Here is a 20745-nt window from a genome sequence, read left to right as displayed (position 1 = left end):
GAAATATAACCTGGGCAAAAAAGGTAATTTATACTTGTTTTGGCATCAGTGAAGGAAGTAAGCTAATTGGATGTGGAAAAATAATTTTAAATTTTGGGAATTTATTTCAAATCTGGTTACCGAATGGTGTCTCAAGGTAGGCTACCTTATTGTGACTCTGGGCGCTATTATTGAAAGACAAGAATTCCAGGTCCTATGCAGACATACTGAATTACAGTGTCAAGATAGGAGTTGAGAATCTTTTCTTGAACATCATTCTGGTGATCCAAGTTTGGGAACATCTAGTCTACTGCATAAATGTTACTAGCATTTTCCACAGTTGGATGTAATGTTACCTATTATATATTATTAATCTGCATGCTCATACTTAATTGCTCATTGTAATATGTATATTTTTAACATTGGGAAGGAATAAGCATGTATAATATTGTCAAGTTATGTATATGTTGAATTTTAAAATATTGTAGTGGGCCATACTTAAGACTGGTGGAGAAAATCATATGACTTTGGTTTTCAGAGATAGTTCTCACTTTTGTAAAGTAAAATTATAAATATATACCTTAATCTTATTTGATTTTTATACTACTGTACGGTTGTTAATCTATTTATAAATCAGAAAAGTGTTCCCTTTAAGCTCACAGTTCTTGATGGTTCAAAAATCCAATCAATTTATCTTTGTTGTTTGAATGTGTTCTTTTCCATTATAATTTTTAAAAATTGCACCTAAGGATTTGGTACAACAATACTATGTTTCAGTATCACAGATTATTACTGTAAATAATAAATCATGTATCATGTTGACATAACTGAATTTATGTGGTTAACTTAAACATTTTTCTCTTCCAGCTTTGAGTCTTGGTTTGACATCACTAGTCTTTCTGAAACTGCTGAAGATATTATTGCTAAAGAAAGAGAGCAGAATGTATTGCATATGCTGCACCAGGTTTTCTATGTTTTCTTATTCTGCTTAACCATAGGCTCGATAGAGTATAAAAGGAACTCTGGAGATCACCTGTCTAATCCTTTGTAGTGTAGATTTGAAAAATGAAGGTCCTCCTACATTTAAATGACTCCTTTGTTTTTTCTTCTCTTGAGTTTTATGACAGGACTCAAGTGCTTACCTAAGTTTTGTCCTTTTCAGATAGTATACTCATTTTACCCCAGTGGTTACAGAGAAGTTTGTCAAGCACAAAACAGAAATCTGTGGTTTTATGGAATGGTTTTTATGGAATGCTTGCCAATAGTACTTTTATAATTTACATCCTTGCATGACTGCTGTCTCATCTATTTTTATTGCTTTCTGTAATTCCTACCCCATCCTACCTATCTTTAATTTAGAGAAACATTAACTTTCAAAGGTAATCTAGTCACGTGAGCCTGAAAAGCTTCTCAGTTGTGTAGCAATTTTATTCGAAGTCTTTATCATTTTTTCTGATATTAAAGTTTATACATGTTCATGAGAAAAATGTGAGGCAAGAGAGAACTGAAAAGTAAAATATCACTTCCTCTTAAAATTGTACTTCCTAGCAGTGTATGTGGAATGATTGTGTTGTGTTATATGACAGTCCAGACTCTTTTCTGTCTTTGTGTAAACATGTGTGTTTTATCTATATTTTATGAAGAAAAGATTGTAAAATAAAATTATTCCTTAAGATAGTCTTTTAAACAGTTACCAGAAAATTATTTTCCTTTTACTACATGTAGATTTAAATCAGTGGTTTTTAATAACTGCTTATTATCCCATTGTCCTGTTCTACTATAATTAATTATACCTATCTCTTCCTCTTTTCAAAATTTTCTACAATATAAACAAGGTTGTAGTGTCTCTACTTAACATTACACCTTTGCCCATTACTGGCTATTTCCTTAGGAAAGAATTCCTAGAATGTATGTGTTAGAATTTACAGATGATGGCTTCTTTGAAGGCAAATTGCCCTCCGGAAAAGATTTATGTGACATACGTCCATATGAAAATACTTACTCAAACTTCATACCAGTTTTGAGGTTAGAAGTCCTTTACAGTGTGTTGCAGAGATTAAAAAGGATGATTATTGCTGAATTGAGATGTTTATAGATAGTTCCTTGTGACCATATTCCAACGTGTGTTGGAATATTTATTTCTTAATGGTTTATAATAACTATGTTAAAAATAAGTTATGGTCTGTATGTTGCGAAGAATTTCTTTCCCCTCCTCACTTTTTGGGATAAACTTTGTTTATGGTGTCTTTTGTGTGTTCATGTGCACAAGCGTGTGTGTTTATATTTAAAATTTTCTTTTTTTCCTGCTGTGACTAGCCAATGATCGAAATTTCAATGTGCCAATAGTTATAGAAGCTTTTAAATGTCCCAGTATGAATTATTGGGGTAAATGACTTATTTAGGAAGAGATGTGTTTTGACATCACATCCTCATCAGTAGTTAAATCCATATAGTATAGCAAAGGATTAAGTTTCTCTTCTTAGGAAATTTAATTAGAGAGTCAAGACAATGAATATTTACAGAATTGGTCACTTACAGGTTACCTCACAGAATATACAGGTAGATAGATATTCCTGAGAAATGATAATCTGCCTTTTGATTAAACATTTGTAGTGATTGTCGTAGTTGATAATTCCATAACAGGGCTCAGTGGAATTGAAGATAACTTCAAATTTCCATTAATATTAAGATATGATAATGGACTTTTATTATATCTATCCAAATTCAACAGTTTATCAAAATAGGGTCAGTTTTGAATGTTCTAGCAATAAGAATATTCTGTGCAATACTGTGCTTAAATTTGAGTTTATATTACTTTTATGCTTTGTCGTAATTATGTTTTAATGCATCACTGGAGGAAAAAGTTTTCATTCAAAATGAATTCAGATTAGTTGGAGATAGTTTTAAATCGCTAGTATATTTTCTTAACTATTTTCTATATGCAGGAATTCTTTCCTTTTTTTTTTTTTGTTTTTTCAATTTTTTTGTACATTTGAAAATTTTGTAATAAAATTAGAAACTGTTTACAATGAATGAAACATGAAACAGTAATGATCAAGATGAGCAAAGAAATTGATAGAAGTTTTCTGATATTGAGAAGCAAATTGTAACAAAAACAAAATCTTTCCTTTTTTTAATGCAATGTTTGCATAGAGATGGGGTTTCACCGTGTTAGCCAGGATGGTCTCCATCTCCTGACTTCGTGATCCGCCTGCCTCGGTCTCCCAAAGTGCTGGGATTACAAGCGTGAGCCACTGTGCCTGGCCAGAAGTGTTTTAACATGTTTATGAAACATTTACATATTTTTCTTGATTTGCCTGTGGGCATATTTGTTTTTGGATTGGTGTCTGTAGATACCAACACTGGTAATGTGTTTACTATCTCTGTCAATAGTCTGGTAATAGTTTGCATAAACATTGCATAGTAAAAAATTTTTTTTTTTACTTTCCATTTAAAGTTCTCTAAGCTTGCTACTTTTCTATTTCCGCCCCATATGGAAGGCCAAAAGCAGTATAACTTTTACAAATTATTTATTTAAAATTTTTTATTTTAAAATTGTGTGTACACGGTAAGATATTTTTAAATATTATAAAATTTAGAAAATAAAAGTAAAAGCGAAACTTTCTGTTTTCCTTCTGCACTTACTTTCTTATCTCCAAAGTATAACTAATAGATTTTTTTTTTTTTTTTTGAGACAGAGTTTCACTCTGTTGCCCAGGCCTGGAGTGCAGTGGCGCGATGTTGGCTCACTGCAACCTCTGCCTCCCAGGTTCAAGCGATTTTTCCTGCCTCACCCTCCTGAGTAGCTGGGATTACAGGTGTGTGCCACCACACCTGGCTAATTTTTTTTTATTTTTACTGGAGACCCGGTTTCACCATGTTGGCCAGGCTGGTCTCAAACTCCTGACCTCAAGTGATCTGCCCGTCTCAGCCTCCCAAATTTCTGGGATTACAGGTGTGAGCCACCGCACCCGGCCAACAGATTTTTTTTTTTTTTTTTGGGAGACTCTGACATCCAGGCAGGAGAGTAGTGGTGCCATCGTTGGTCATTAGGTTGGTATCTGCAGCCTCTGACTCGTACTCCTGGGTTCAAGTGATCCTTCTGCCTCACCCTCCTGAGTTGCTGGAACCAAAGGTGCAAGCCACCAGGTCCAGCTAATTTTTGGTAGATGGGTCTTGTATAACTCATACTTGTTTCTGTCCGCTTAGAAAGCTTGTATACTAGGAACAACATATATAAATACTTTTTTTATACATGTGTTTCAGCGGTATGGTGTGCCCCTTATTCTACATATTTGCCATTTCAGTTAACATCAAACTATAATATTTGTCAGTGGATGTGGTAGAAAAATATCTCGTTATTTCATGTTTTTCTTAAGGACGTGGACATGTTTTATTTTTTTTATTTTTCTGAGACGGAGTCTCGCTTCGTTGCCCATGCGGGAGTATAGTGGTGTGATCTCAGCGCACTGCAAGCTCCGCCTCCCGAGTTCATGCCGTTCTCCTGCCTCAGCCTCCCAAGTAGCTGGGACTACAGGCGCCCGCCACCACGTCTGGTTAATTTTTTCTATTTTTTAGTAGGAGACGGGGTTTCACCGTGTTAGCCAGAATGGTCTCCATCTCCTGACCTCGTGATCCGTCCGCCTCGGCCTGCCAAAGTGCTGGGATTACAGGCGTGAGCCACTGCGCCTGGCCGGACATGTTTGTGGGCATATTTATGAAACATTTACATATTTTTCCTGATTTGCCTGTGGGCATATTTGTTTTTGGATTGGTATCTGTAGTTACCAACACTGTTAATGTGTTTACTATCTCTGGTAATAGTCTGTGATTAACCCTATACCTGTTGGGTATTTAAATCCAGAGTCCTGAAAATGAGCTGTATTATATATGATTAGTATATGTAAACTATTGTTACTATTTGGAGGCAGGGGTATAAAGAGTATACAATTTTTTATTTTTTATTATTATCACTTTTTTTAAAAGAGTCGAAGTCTCTGTCGCCCAGGCTAGAGTGCAGTGCCATGATCTTGGTTCACTGCAACCTCCGTCTCCCAAGTTCAAGCCATTCTCCTGCCTCAGCCTCCGAGTAGCTGGGATTCTATAATCCCGCCACCACACCTGACTGAATTTTTTGTATTTTTTTAGTGGAGACGGCATTTCACCATGTTGGCCAGGCTAGTCTCAAACTTCTGACCTCAGGTGATCTGCCCACCTCGGCCTCCTAAACTGCTGGGATTACAGGTGTGAGCTACCACGGCTGACCTAGAGTATACAATGATTTTATTTATTTACTTATTTTGAGACGGAATCTGACTCTGTTGCCTGGGCTGGAGTGCAGTGGCCGGATCTCAGCTCACTGCAAGCTCCTTCTCCCGGATTTACGCCATTCTCCTGCCTCAGCCTCCCGAGTAGCTGGGACTACAGGCGCCCGCCATCACGCCCGGTTAGTTTTTTGTATTTTTTTTAGTACAGACGGGGTTTCACCGTGTTAGCCAGGATGGTCTTGATCTCCTGACCTCGTGATCCGCCCGTCTCGGCCTCCCAAAGTGCTGGGATTATAGGCTTGAGCCACCGTGCCCGGCCTACAATGATTTTAAACAAGTGTTTGTGCTCTTTTAATGACCCAAATATTTTAATAATGGCATAATTGTCTGTTGCTTCTGTGTTCTCTTTATAAATGTGATAATCATTTGTAACCACCTCAGCTAATGAAAGAGAATAATTTTAAACCTGTGACTTTAGACCTTACAGAAGAAACTTGTATGTCTGCATCACTAGGTCAGCTGGCTTTTTACTGAGTCTAAAACCTCATTCTGTTAAAAAATTTAAGTTTTTTTTTCTTTTCTTTTCTTTTTTTTTTTTTGAGGCGGAATCTCGCTCTGTCGCCCGGACTGGAGTGCAGTGGCCGGATCTCAGCTCACTGCAAGCTCCGCCTCCCGGGTTTGCGCCATTCTCCCGCCTCAGCCTCCCGAGTAGCTGGGACTACAGGCGCCCGCCACCTCACCCGGCTAGTTTTGTATTTTAGTAGAGACGGGATTTCACTGTGTTAGCCAGGATGGTCTCGATCTCCTGACCTCGTGATCCGCCCGTCTCGGCCTCCCAAAGTGCTGGGATTACAGGCTTGAGCCACCGCGCCCGGCCAAAAATTTAAGTTTTTTTAAAGTTTTTAGTTTTTTGGGTACATGGTAGGTGTATATATTTATGAGCTATATGTTTTGATATTGATACAGAAATGTAATGCATGATAATCATATCATGGAGAATGGGGTATCCATCCCCTCAAGCATTTATTATCCTTTTTAAATTTTAATTTTAATTATCCTGGATTAATGATCTAGTTACACATGATCCAGCTATATACTTTTTTTTTTTTTTTTTTTTTTTTTTTTTTGTGGAGACAGAGTCTTGCTCTGTCAACCCGGGCTGGAGTGCAGTGGCACGTTCCTGGCTCACTGCAACCTCTGCCTCCTGGGTTCAAACAGTTCTCCTGCCTCAGCGTCTTGAGTAGCTGGGATTATAGGCACCCGCCAGCAAGCCCAGCTAATTTTTATATTTTTAGTGGAGATGGGGTTTTACCATATTCACCAGGCTGATCTCAAACTCCTGACCCAGGTGATTCACCTGCCTCGGCCTCCCAAAGTGCTGGGATTACAAGCGTAAGTCACTGCACCTGGCCTCCAGTTATATTCTTCCTTATATTTTGAAATGTAAAAGTTAAATTACTGTTGACTGTAGTCACCTTTTTGTGCTACGAAATACTAGGTCTTATTATTTCTACTTTTGTACTCATTATTTAAAACAATTTTTTAAAATTTTATTATTTCCCCTTTTGTATGGTTCTGATAAAATCTCATTTTAAAAGTGGGCTATACCTGAAACTTTAACCCTAAGAAATACAAATGCTACCTTTATATTTTTACTTTTAAAATTATTTGAGATAGATTCTCACAATTTTTAAAAGAAAAGTAAATTCTGAAATGCTGCGGACAAATACTGTGAGTTTACCATTTGGTCTGGTCTGGGAAAATCTCAAGAAGATATTTTCACCTTTTGAGATTTGATATTACTTATATAGGAAGTCAAAAGATAAGGTAAAGGAGTATATGGGGACAGTATTCCTTGAAAAAATAAGAATGTTTAATACTCATATTTTTCTGTTCATGTTTTAATTTTAGATTTTAACACCTTTCTTATTGAGAAGACTGAAGTCTGATGTTGCTCTTGAAGTTCCTCCTAAACGAGAGGTAGTCGTTTATGCTCCACTTTCAAAGAAGCAGGAGATCTTTTATACAGCCATTGTGAACCGTACAATTGCAAACATGTTTGGATCCAGTGAGGTATAGTGGTTTTGAAATGTATTGTAAAGGAAACTTGACATAAAATTTCTCTTTTTTCCCTTTTTTTTTGAGACAAGATGTTGCTCTGTCACCCAGGCTGGAGTGCAGTGGCACAATCGCTGCTCACTGTAGCCTTTACCTACCTGGCTAATTTTTTTGTAGAGACTGGCTTTTTGCCATGTTTTCCAGGTTGGTCTCAGACTCCTGGGCTTAAGCAGTCCGCCCACCTTGGCCTCCCAGAGTGCTGGGATTATTGGTGTTAGCAATTGTGCCTGGCCTAAATTCTAGTTTTAATGGCCCCTTGTTTATTTTCAGGACGTGGGTGAATTTGTATCTGGGGTATAAGGCATAAGGCCAGTGGCAAAAGTTGTTTCCTAGTATCTGCAGTCCTGCTAAAATGTAAGTGATAATCCTTGTATTAATTGCTTTGCAGTCATCTGGAATACTTACTAAAAATTTAGGCCTGGCACAGTGGTTCATGCCTGTAATCCCAGCACTTTGGGAGGCCGATGCGGGCAGATCACCTGAGGTTGAGAGTTTGAGACCAGCCTGACCAACATGGAGAAACCCTGTCTCTACTAAAAACACAAAATTAGCCGGGCGTGGTGGCGCATACCTGTAATCCCAGCTACTCAGGAAGGCAGAGGCAGGACAATCGCTTGAACTCGGGAGGTGGAGGTTGGAGGTGGAGGTTGCGGTGAGCCGAGATTGCGCCATTGTACTCCAGCCTGGGGAAGAAGAGCGAAAATCCGTCTCAAAAAAAATAAAATAAAATAAAAATTTAGATTTCCATACAGATTAACTCTAACGCTTTCTGGAGATGAACTTGGAAATTCATTTTTAACAAGCACACAATTATTTGAGAATCCCTGTACTAAGGACTTGGCAACTAGACTAATCTCCAAATATACAGCATCCAAAATCTGAGTTGCTCCAAAATGAAACTTTGTGAGTGCTGATACGACACTCAAAGGAAATGCTTATTGGAGAATTTCTATTTTCCCGTTAGGGATGTTCAACCTGTACAATTTCCTTACTGAAGGTTATTGAGAACCAAAAGGATTAATAATCACTTTGATGATTATTATTACCCACCATATTATAGGAGATAGAGGTAGGATGTTATTATCATTTAACTCAAAGAGACCCTTAAGTTTTGTTTAACTGTCCAGATTTTTTATTGTCCACTATGGACCTATAGATTTTCTTTTCAAAATATTTATTGTCATGCATTTTTAAACAATAGAACCACTAGACTCTCTTCTCCCTTTTTTTTTTTCCTTTCTTTGAGACAGAGTCTCGCTCTGTCGCCCAGGCTGGAGTGTAGTGGCACGATCTTGGCTCACTGCAAGCTCCACCTCCCAGGTTCACGCCATTCTCTTGCCTCAGCCTCCCGAGTAGCTGAGTACCCGCCACCATGGCTGGCTATTTTTTTCTATTTTTTTAGTAGAGATGGGATTTTACCATGTTAGCCAGGATGGTCTCGATCTCCTGACCCAGGTGATTCACCCGCGTTGGCCTCCCAAAGTGCTGGGATTACAGGCGTGAGCCACCGAGCCTGGCCTCTTCTCCCTTTTTAATAATTAATTATAATTAAAGGAAAGGTCTGACTATTTACAAATTTACATTACTTGTCTGTTAATGAGCAATTTCATGCAGTGTTAACCAGTCTGAAGAAATATCCTAGGTAGTGCAAATTTCTGGAGCTGTATTTCATCTTTAAGGTATTGAATCCTGTGTAAGTTCAAAGTTTTATTTACCCTTCATTTTTTCCTGTTGAGATATGAAGGCCCTTCCTCTTACTTTCAGATATTGTCGTCCATGTTAAAATTAAACTAATTTCCTACAACATTTGTATTTGTCTATAGATTGTCATTGTGTACATAAAGTATGCGTTATTTTGTTTACATTTAGAACCTAAGGATATAGCTTTATAAACTGGCTTTCCTTTAATTCGTTCCCTTTTAGAAAGAAACAATTGAGTTAAGCCCTACTGGTCGACCAAAACGACGAACTAGAAAATCAATAAATTACAGCAAAATAGATGATTTCCCTAATGAATTGGAAAAATTGATCAGTCAGATACAGCCAGAGGTGGACCGAGAAAGGTTTGAATTTGAAAATGAATTTAAGTATTCTTTAGACTGTGACCGTTTTTTGCGTTTCTCATATGTATGCATTATTTGTTTTGGTAGAACTGTTGTGGAAGTGAATATCCCTGTAGAATCTGAAGTTAATCTGAAGCTGCAGAATATAATGATGCTACTTCGTAAATGTTGCAATCATCCATATTTGATTGAGTATCCTATAGACCCTGTTACACAAGAGTTTAAGGTGAATACTATTTAATTCTAATTTACTGTTTTGATTTATATTACTTTTATATTGGTGGAAAATGTTACTTTGTTTTGATTATAATTATTAAAAATAAGTATGGTGCTATTTGTCATTAAGATTGTAATCCTTCAGTAAGCTAAGACAGTCTTCGCTCTGAAATTTCAGAGAACCTTTTCAGGGTTAGAGAAATGGTCACTTTCTATGAGCAACTAGTTTTTTTTATTTTTTTATTTTTTATAGAGACAGGGTCTTGTTGTGTTTCTCAGTCTGGTCTCAAACTCCTGCTTTCTCAGGCAATCCTGCCTCAGCCTCCCAGAGTGCTAGGATTACAGGCAAGAACCACCATGCCTGGCCTCTATGCAACTAATATTTTTATTTACATGTTTTATGTGAACAGCTAATAATTCTAAATTTAGTAATTGATTTGTACTCTGCATATTTACTTGCTGTATTTTAGAGAGAGTGGTCATCTTTTCACTGTTTCTTTTATTATTAATATGTGGCTTATCAAAATCAACCTGGTTGCTCATTACTTAAAGATCAACAGATAACCATAGAATAAAACTAATTTTTATTTGGAGGTTTTCACATTAAATAAATGAAGTTGCTTTCCTTGTAATTGATAGAAAGATAGCATAATACTAATAGAAATAAATTCTTAGTAACCCTCAATAACCCTTGTTTCGAAGTAGTTTGCAATAGACTTTTCCACTTCTGGCAATATTGACATTTTGGGCCAGATAATTCTTTCTTAGGAGGTAATGTTCCGTGCACTTAGGACATTTAGCAGCATCCCTGTCTTCTACCCATTAGATGCCAATAGTATTCACTTTCCTCAGTTATGACAACTAAAAAGTTTGCTGCCACCACCAAATATACCCTGGGGATAGGTGGAGGGCAAAATTGTCCCCATTTGAGAGGTACACTGCTTTACATCTTTATTAGAGTAAGAAAGAAGACAAACTTTCCCACTCAAATGGAAGTAGCTCTCTCATGAGGTCATTTCACCAGAAGGTGAAAAAGTTTATCCACAGTATTTGGATTACTTATCAGCGCCTGTATTTTCTCTAATTTCTGGTAAGAATTCTAGCAGTAGTTTACATATACATTTAGTTGGAAATAGCTCAATTATAAAGAATAAGCCTGAGTATGTACCCATTAAGTTTGACGTAGTTGTTCTCTTTCACAACAACTTGGAGGGAGGAGTGTTGAGGTTAGATCAAAGTTATATTTGTATTTTATTTTGTTTTTGTGAAGTTGCTGGTTTTACATTCTAGAGTACGTCTTTGAGTAATAACTATTTTCTGATTTACAAAGATTGAATAACAGGTCAGTTTTTAATTTTATTAAGTGACTTAGCATTGAAAATTGAACTTTCCAAATGGCTTTTGTTTTAACAAAGCAAATGACATTTTTCTCTCAATTTTTTCTCTCTTTGCCCATTTTTAAGATTGATGAAGAATTGGTAACAAATTCTGGGAAATTCTTAATTTTGGATCGAATGCTGCCAGAACTAAAAAGAAGAGGTCACAAGGTGATACTTTTGATTGGAATTTTGGATTGTTCAATTATTTTTTTATTGATTGTTATAAATATTAAGATGTTTTATTTCAGGTGCTGCTTTTTTCACAAATGACAAGCATGTTGGACATTTTGATGGATTACTGCCATCTCAGAGATTTCAACTTCAGCAGGCTTGATGGGTCCATGTCTTACTCAGAGAGAGAAAAAAACGTAAGACTACTTATGTCATATATCCCAAACGATTCTTTTATAATTCCTATCTTGATTTCTGAAGTAATATTCTAAATAGACCCACAAATTGATAAAAAGATAGAAATGACCAGAAACCCTGTGGTTTTATCAAAAACAAACATTTTGATTTAGTACTGAGAAGTCTTAATTTTTCATTCTCAAATACATATATCTTCTGGCACAATCTTAATAATATCCTACTTAACCATCACTGTAAGAATATTGGAATAGTAGGAAATTTTTTGTCTTTTTGCCCTGTTCTCAACTTTCTATTACGAAAATATCAACTGTATGGCAAAATTGAAAAAAAAAAAAAGCAACTGTAAATCCGCCTACAATCTGCTGCTAACATTTGACTATACCTTTTTAAAAACATGTTTCCTGTAATAGCAGCATTGCTGTATCCATTCCACATTTAATCCTTTTTTTTTTTTTTTGGTGCATTTTAAAATAAATTATAGATGATACTACCCTTTTCCGTAATGACTTCAGCATATTTTATCTTTTGGGGTAAAATTTACACATACTGAAGCAAATAATGTATACATTTGCTGAATCTTTCTGACAAATGCGTATGTAAATTTATACCTAATCTCTATTAAGATACAGATGTTACTATGAGCCCAGAAAGTTTCCTGTGCCCCCTTCTAGTCAGTTCATCCTCCTAGTCACCCCATGTGTAAAGACAACAACTACAATTTTTTTTCATCATTTTTTGATACTAGCTTTTCTTATTTAAACGTTGTTGTGATACATGGTTTTTAACAAAATTAAGGTCTCTTTAATATAGGTGCTTGGATGATAAAAGGTAACAGCACAGATTTTGTTAACATAATTGTTTTATAGATCTGAATGATTTGTTTGGCCTCCTTTGTTTAACTCTTTAATAGTTGTAACAAAACATTTTTCTCCTTCAGTCTTGATGGTAGATTTCTTTTAATCTGTTGTATTTACATCCTTTTTGCTTTTAGATGCACAGCTTCAACATGGATCCAGAGGTATTTATCTTCTTAGTGAGTACACGAGCTGGTGGCCTGGGCATTAATCTGACTGCAGCAGATACAGTTATCATTTATGATAGTGATTGGGTAAGTTGGATGTACAGAAAGGAATATGCTGATTATATTTCCATTTAGATTTTTTTTTGAAATGGAGTCTCACTCTGTCGCCCAGGCTGGAGTGCAGTGGCATGATCTCGGCTCGCTGCGACCTTCACCTCCCGGGTTTAAGTGATTCTCTTGCCTCAGCCTCCCAAGTAGCTGGGACTACAGGTGTGCACCACCATGCCAGGCTTTTTGTGTTTTTAGTAGAGACGGGGTTTCGCCATGTTGGCCAGACTTGTCTCGAGTCCTTATCTCAGGTGATCCGCCCACCTCGGCCTCCCAAAGTGCTGGCATTATAGGCTTGAGCCACCACGCCCAGCCTACATTCTGAATTTTAAAATTTTTTTGAGATGGAATTTCGTTCTTGTTGCCCAGGCTGGAGTGCAATGGCGCGGACTCAGCTCACTACCTGCCCCTCCCGGGTTCAAGTGATTCTCCTGCCTCAGCCTACCAAGTAGTTGGGATAACAGTTTCCCGCCACCATGCCCAGCTAATTTTTGTATTAGAGATGGGGTTTCACCATGTTGGCCAGGCTGGTCCCGAACTGACGTCGGGTGATCCACCCTCCTCAGCCTCCCAGAGTGCTGAGATTACCAGCATTACCAGCATGAGGCACTGCACCTGGCCATTCTGAATTTTTAATTTTAATTGTACATGTTACAAATTTACTTACCTATTTTGAAAAGATACCCATTTTTACTTACCTATTTTGAAAAGATACCCATATTTTGAAAAGATTACCATTTTCAGCTAAGAGTTATTTCTTCATAAAGTTTTCTGCATGTAAAAATTGAATTTTTTTTTAAACTTTTGTTTTTAGAGACAGGGTCTCACTTTATCACCCAGGCTTGAGTGCAGTGACACCATCACGGCTCAGTAGCCTTGACCTTTTGGGTTCAAGTGATCCTCCCACATCATCCTCTTGAGTAGCTGGGTCTATGAGTACATGCTACCATGCCCACAAAAAATGTAGAAATAAGTGAGACCACGCCTCACTGGTTTGCTTAGGCTGGTCTTGAGCTTTTATCCTCACATGATTCTCCTGCCTTGGCCTCCCAAAATGCTGAGATTACAGAAGTGAGTCATTGTGCCCAGCCTGAAATGTTTTCTTTGGGGTATTTAAACTTTTTTGTTAATATTGCCAAGGATCTGTGGAATGATAATTTTATCTATGAAGCCACTCTGGAAGTTTAAATTAAGACACCACTATTTAAAAGTTTGTGACTACATTATTCATGTTGAGTTTATCCACATGAGTTTACGTTAATTTTAAGCTAATACCGTTAAATGTTATTTTCTTTTTAACTTTAAGAACCCCCAGTCGGATCTTCAGGCCCAGGATAGATGCCATAGAATTGGTCAGACAAAGCCAGTTGTTGTTTATCGCCTGGTTACAGCAAATACTGTTGATCAGAAAATTGTGGAAAGAGCAGCTGCTAAAAGGAAACTGGAAAAGCTGATCATCCATAAAAGTAAATAACACGTAGTGCTTTATTGTTTAAATTGTGCATTATGTGTTGTGGATTTTTGTAATTGTTTTTGTATTCTTTATGAAATGTTACAGCCTGGGCTGGGTGCTGTGTCTCACACCTGTAATCCCAGCACTTTGGGATGCCGAGGTGGGTGCATCACGAGGTCCGTTTAAGACACCGTTTAACTTTTTTACCCAGGTTGTTCTTGAACACCTGGACTCAAGTGTTCATCCTGCCTCAGCCTCTCCAAGTGTTGGGGTTATAGATGTGAGCCACTGTGCTCAGCCTTATTGTCAGTTTTTTAGTAGATTAATTTTGTAGGAAATTTTGAAGGGATTTTTTTAATGCTGACATTTTTCAGTTGAGTTATTACATACATAAAGCAAAATGCACAGATATTAAATGTACAGGTTAATGAAGTTTGACCAGATGTATGTACTCATATGTAACTATCATCCAGATCAGGGTAGCATTTTCATCATCCAAGAAATTTTCTTTGTTCACCCTTTCCTGTAATTCCTACGCTCCCCTTAACATCACTAGGAAGCAACCAGTATTCTGATTTTTTTCACATTGTTGAGTCTTTTCTTTGTTTAGCTGTTTAATTGAATATATTTTTTCAGTCATCTGTGTTGTTTTTAGTAGAATTTTTTTTAAAAAATGGTGAATAGTTTGTTTTTTCCATTCTCTTGTTGGTCGACATTTAAATTGTTTCTAGATTCTGGTTATTATGAATAAGCTGGTCCTGTACAAGTCTTTGTGGACATATGCATTTCTTGGTCCTTCATCTTAGGGAGGGTGCGTATTTAACTACTGGAAACTACTAACCTTTTCCAAAGTGGATGTACCATTTTCCACTCCTACCAGAAAGCCTGAGAGTTTTATTTGCTTTTATTCTTTATCAACACTTGTTTTTTGCCATCCTTCTTAATGCAAGCCATTGTGATTGGTTTGTAATATGTTGTGTTATAGTTTTAAAAGGAATTTTAATGTTTTTAATTTCTCATTTTTTTTAGATCATTTCAAAGGTGGTCAGTCTGGATTAAATCTGTCTAAGAATTTCTTAGATCCTAAGGAATTAATGGAATTATTAAAATCTAGAGATTATGAAAGGTGAGTTTTTAGTTTTAGAAAGATTTAATTTGTAGCTTTGAATTATTCACATATACTTGAATATTTTGTTCTCTATAGGGAAATAAAAGGATCAAGAGAGAAGGTCATTAGTGATAAAGATCTAGAGTTGTTGTTAGATCGAAGTGATCTTATTGGTAAGTATCATGCTTTTTCTTAATGGAAGCTTCGAAACATACACACGATTAGCATAATATAATGAACCCCTTTTACAATTCATTCAGCCACATATACCTAGTTTTATTGTCATTTTTGTTCTCAGAGTATTAAAATCAAATCTCAGACATAATGACATTTTGCCCATAAATGTCATTATCTTTAACTTTTTCCGTAATTCAGATATTTTCTGTAAACTGGTAAATAAAACTTTTGTAAATATATTCAAGTTCCTGTCTTAGTTAAGAATACCAGTGCTTTGTTTTCGTATTTTTCATCATACCAGGAGGCACATCATGTCTGGGTTTCTTATTTCCAGTGAGCTAAGATTAATCAAGATAATACTACAAAATGTCTTCTCAGCCTTCATCCTTTATTTAATATGATGGTTTAGTTTAGTTTAGTTTAGTTCAGTTCAGTTTATTTTTGGAGATGGAGTCTTACTCTGTCGCCCAGGCTGGAGTGCACTGACACAATCTCAGCTCACTGCAACCTCAGCCTCCTGGGTTCTAGCAATTCTCCTGCCTCAGCCTCCCCAGTAGCTAGTATTACAGTCGCCTGCCACCACGCCTGGCTAATGTTTGTATTTTTAGTAGAGTCAGGGTTTCGCCATGTTGACCAGGCTGGTCTTGAACTCCTGACCTCAGGTGATCTGCCCACCTCAACCTCCCAAAGCACTGGGATTACAGACATGAGCCACTGCGCCTAGCCTAATATGATTTTTAGTATCCTTTAAAAATGGTTGATTAGAACCATTATTAACTTAATCATTGCAAAGTGATGATTTTCTTGTTCTGTCATTCTTTTATTAGCTGGGTTATTTAAGAACTTTCCCTTACAGTTTTCCTGAGATAGAAGAGAGGCAGGATATATTGCTTCTTTTTTTCATCAGTTTTTAGAATACCACCTTATGATCTGACACCTACAGTGATGACCATGGATTATTTTGAAAACAAAACATTTTCTTACTCTCTGTGGCCTTTCTCTTCACTGTCTTGCTTAGTATCTTCTGAAGAGCAAAACTTTTATATTTTGATGAATTCCAGTTTTAACGAATTTTTTCTGTCACTCACGATTTTTGTGTCATGTCTAATTACTCTTTTCTTTTTTTTTTTTTTTGAGACGGAGTCTAGCTCTGTCGCCCGGGCTGGAGTGCAGTGGCCGGATCTCAGCTCACTGCAAGCTCCGCCTCCCGGGTTTACGCCATTCTCCTGCCTCAGCCTCCGAGTAGCTGGGACTACAGGCGCCCACCACCTCGCCCGGCTAGTTTTTTGTATTTTTTTTTAGTAGGGACGGGGTTTCACCATGTTAGCCAGGATGGTCTGGATCTCCTGACCTCATGATCCGCCCGTCTCGGCCTCCCAAAGTGCTGGGATTACAGGCTTGAGCCACCGCGCCCGGCCTTAATTACTCTTTTCTTAATTCAAGGTGTTGATATTTTCTTTTAACAGTTTTATAGTTTTTGCTCTTACATTTAGGTCTATGATCTATTTTCAGTGAATTTTCATCTTTTTGCATGTCAATATCCATTTGTTAGAAGTTGTTCCTTTTTTTGTTGGATTGCCTTGTCATCCTTGACGAAAATCATTTGATCATAAATATAAGGTTTTACTTCTGTATTCTCAGTTCTGTTCCATTGATCTCTGTGGTATTCCTATGCCAGTATTGCACTGATTTAATTAAGGTAGCTTTATGGGAAGTGTACTTTCTCTGGTTTTGTTCTTTTTTAAGATCGTTTTAGATATTCTGGATTATTTGCATGTTTATTTGAATTTTAACTTTGAAATGGTTTAGGGAGAAATATGAGAAATACAGCATTATGGTCAAATCTTAAATATATTAAAAAACAACATTATATGAGGTATGTAAGGACTGTTTAACATCTCATAATATTAATACAATCCATATTAATTAAATAATGGAGAACTAGATGATCACCTAATTAGATACCAAAAACCAACTTGCCATAACATCATAATCATCTTCATTATTTTTTTGGTTTGAGACAAGGTCTCGTTCTGCCACAGAGGCTGGAGTTCAGTGATGTGATCATGGCTTACTGCAGCTTTAACCTGCTGGGGGCAGTCAATCCCTACACCTCAGCCTTCGGAGTTAATGGTACTGCAGGTGTGGTTACTACACCCTGCTAATTCTGTTTTGTGTATTTTGTAGAGACGGGTTTGCCATGTTGCTCAAGATGGTCTCACTCTTCCTGGGCTCAAGTGATCTGTCTCCCTCGGCCTCCTAAAGTGCTGTCATTATCGAAATTGCTTTTATTTGCAAGTTTTCTGGTTTGATTATCTTCATTGGAAGTCCAAGGGAATCCAGAATTTTTTAAAAGAGAATTTAAGAAGATTGCTTATTAATAATATGTGTAACAGCAGTAATTGTTTAATAATGAGGGTTTTAACAACAGCTACAAAACTACCATGCCTACAATTAAAGTTTAACAGTTTTTAACACGTTTATGTAAGGACAGAATTATGCAACATTGAAAGACATTAATAGAAAAACTGAATAAACATACAGATTTAGCTGTATTTGTGGATATGAATGGTTACTACAAAGTATAAGTCAGTGTTCCCCAAAACTAACTTATATTCTTGAATTTTTCTTCTAATTAAAATCCTACAATGACGACTGGGTGCGGTGGCTCACGCCTGTAATCCTAGCACTTTGGGAGGCTGAGGCAGGTGGATCGCCTGAGCTCAGGAGTTTGAGACCAGCCTGGGCAACACGGTGAATCCCTGTCTCTACTAAAATAGAAAAAGTTAGCCGGGCATGGAGGCATGTGCCTGTAATCCCAGCTACTCGGGAGACTGAGGCAGGAGAATTGCTAGAACCTGGGAGGTGGAGGTTGCAGTGAATGAAGATTGTGCCACTGCACTCCAGCCTGGGTGACAGAGCAAGACTCCGTCTCTTAAAAAAAAAAAATCCCAGAATGACTTTTTGTAAGACAGACTGTTGTTAAAATTTATATGAAAGAGTAGTAAAGGGCCAGAACCAAGACAGTTTTGAAAAATAAGGTATTCTATACCAGGTATAAAGTCTTATTAAAAATTAAAAAGTCATAATAATCAGATGGTAGAATTAGCACATGGTGTGATACATTGGCTAGAAGTACAATATGGTGAATCTAGAAAGACAACTTTCGTGAAAAGCTAGTAAATGTCAAATGGAATTTCAAACCACTCATAGGAAATTCCTATTAATCAATAGATGATATGGGGAAATAGTAATTAATAGGGGAAAAATTAACCTAGATTCTCGTCACCTCACAATGCACTTACAAACTTCAGATTGAGCAATCCATGTGTTCAAAACCTAAATATTTAAGGTAGAATTTTAACCAAAAAGATAGGAAAATATATTTATGATTTTAGAATTAGAAAATAATTCTTTATAATACAGAAATCACAAATTATATGATAGGTTTCATAGATTTTAATTACATTAATAGGAAAGACTACTATAAAACATGCCACCATAAAGAGATAAGAGACAAGCCACAAATAATATTTGCAACATATAACAAGAAGTGTTTAGGATATGCAAGTAAATAAAAGTTGATAATAAAAATGGATAATATAAGAGCAGGCTGTTACCAAGAGAGAAAGAAATGTCTAATGAACATACAAGGATGATTAGAAATCAGTAATACAAATTAAAATCAGAGATTTCATTTCACAGCTGTCATGTTGATAAAAATTTAGGAGACTTCATATTGTCATTGATTCAAAATGTTTCTCAAGGTAAGCTTTTCATGCTGTGTTTTCAGCTTTTACATGAACCATGAATGGGCCTCTTTTTAAAACATTTCTGAAAGCATGATTCAAATTGATATTGTTTATTGCTCTTTAAGTTGTTTATCTTACCTTAAATTCAGCAAAACAGATTTTGACTAGCAAACTGATGCTTTAGATTGTATGCTCCCAAGAGGCTGATTCTAGTTGTCGTATTAAGAATAGGATACCTTTTTGCTTTCACTGCTATTAAATCTTGGTGATTAAGGAAGAGAGTGCCCTATATTACTGTGAGTTTTGTAATTTTGGACAGATGACTCACTTCTCATAATGTTATATTGGATGTTTCTTTTACGATTTCTTCTTCTTATACTTCTAAAATGTACCTGTTTTAATATTTTTCCCTTAGATCAAATGAATGCTTCAGGACCAATTAAAGAGAAGATGGGGATTTTCAAGATACTAGAAAATTCTGAAGATTCCAGTCCTGAATGTTTGTTTTAAACTGGAGCTCAAAAATAGATTTTAAGTTTATGTTTACGTCTAGTGATTTCCCTGTATTGGGTTTGGAATACTGATTGTCCACTTCACCTTTTTTATTATATCAGTTGACATGTAACTAGTACCATGCGTACTTAAATAGATGGTAATTTTCTGAGCCTTACCAAGAACAAAGGAGTACCCATATTAAGTTTAGATTTTCAGTTAATTTTTGAGACTGAGTAGTATTCTTGGATATAGGCTGATGTGTACTTAACTACTTCCAGATTTATACAGTCTTCCTGTGGAAGTTTAGTAAATGTCTTTTTCCCTCCTTTCTTCTAGTAATGCAGTTCATGGGTACTTCAGTTATGAAGTAGACTTTTCATGGGGAGAGATTGGGATTATGCCATCTATTGTTTAAGAAATTGTTTGATTTTAGAGTCTATTTCTGTGAGATAGTTTACCAAATAAATGTTCCTTATAAGATGATCTCATTAAATTATTTTTTCAGGAATAGCTTAGGTGCAATAATAGCAAAAGACTTGACTGTCGGTAGGATTTGATTATTTTGTTTTCTTGGTTTCATTCACTAGTACTATAGGAGTGTGTCATATAAAAGATTTCAAGTGGACGTTCTGTTAGCACAAGAGAAGTTTCTGAATGAAACTTTAGGGCGTTGACAAATGACTAGAAATTGGAAATGGTAGTATATCATGCAAAACAAGACAGATCCTGAAAATTTATAGTGGTTAACTAGAACCAAATAGAAGAGAACAGGCCTTAGGAGTATGTAAGTAATGCAAAATCCGTAATAGAACAGCATAAAGGCCAAAAGGGGTACAATTTAGACCCTGTGTGAAAGGATATCAGGCAGTGAGGAAGAGAAATCCTGAATGTACCCTGAAGAGGGGACGTACTCCATGAGCCATACATTTCTGTGCTGGTGTTTATTTCATGGAAAAATAATTGCTGTTGCCATCCATATTCGAATGTAGATCAGATGATCTGTTTAGGATAATGAAACTGTCACTTAAGAAAAACTTAAATTGTTTTTTTCCTGTGTCCTGTTTGCACAGGTCTTTTTTCTTTAAAATTTTTATTTCAGTAGTTTTGGGTTACAGGTGGAAAGTTTTGGTTATATGAATAAGTTCTTTGGTGGTGAAGAAAAACTTCAGATAGGACATTTGGTTAAATAAAAGACTATAGAGCAGGTTTATTTGTTTTGTAAGTGAAAATGTTAACCCAT

The 20745-nt window shown here is 36.4% G+C and overlaps 1 protein-coding gene across 1 annotated transcript in view; it reads left to right on the top strand.

The window, feature by feature from the left end:
• Window positions 1–19987, top strand: part of HELLS (helicase, lymphoid specific) — a 56367-nt gene extending 36380 nt beyond the window's left edge. The window contains 13 exon segments of the mRNA XM_017860964.1: window positions 847–943; window positions 1871–1979; window positions 1982–2004; window positions 7158–7319; window positions 9288–9427; window positions 9515–9653; window positions 11107–11190; window positions 11271–11390; window positions 12383–12499; window positions 13827–13986; window positions 15003–15099; window positions 15178–15254; window positions 19426–19987. Coding sequence (XP_017716453.1) covers window positions 847–943; window positions 1871–1979; window positions 1982–2004; window positions 7158–7319; window positions 9288–9427; window positions 9515–9653; window positions 11107–11190; window positions 11271–11390; window positions 12383–12499; window positions 13827–13986; window positions 15003–15099; window positions 15178–15254; window positions 19426–19520 — 1420 coding nt within the window. The 3' untranslated portion in view covers window positions 19521–19987.
• The last annotated feature ends 758 nt before the right edge of the window (window positions 19988–20745 follow it).

This window comes from Rhinopithecus bieti, unplaced genomic scaffold (genome assembly GCF_001698545.2).
Source record: "Rhinopithecus bieti isolate Rb0 unplaced genomic scaffold, ASM169854v2 scaffold_57243, whole genome shotgun sequence".
Classification (NCBI taxonomy): Eukaryota; Metazoa; Chordata; class Mammalia; order Primates; family Cercopithecidae; genus Rhinopithecus; species Rhinopithecus bieti.
This window is presented reverse-complemented; position numbering and strand designations above follow the sequence as displayed.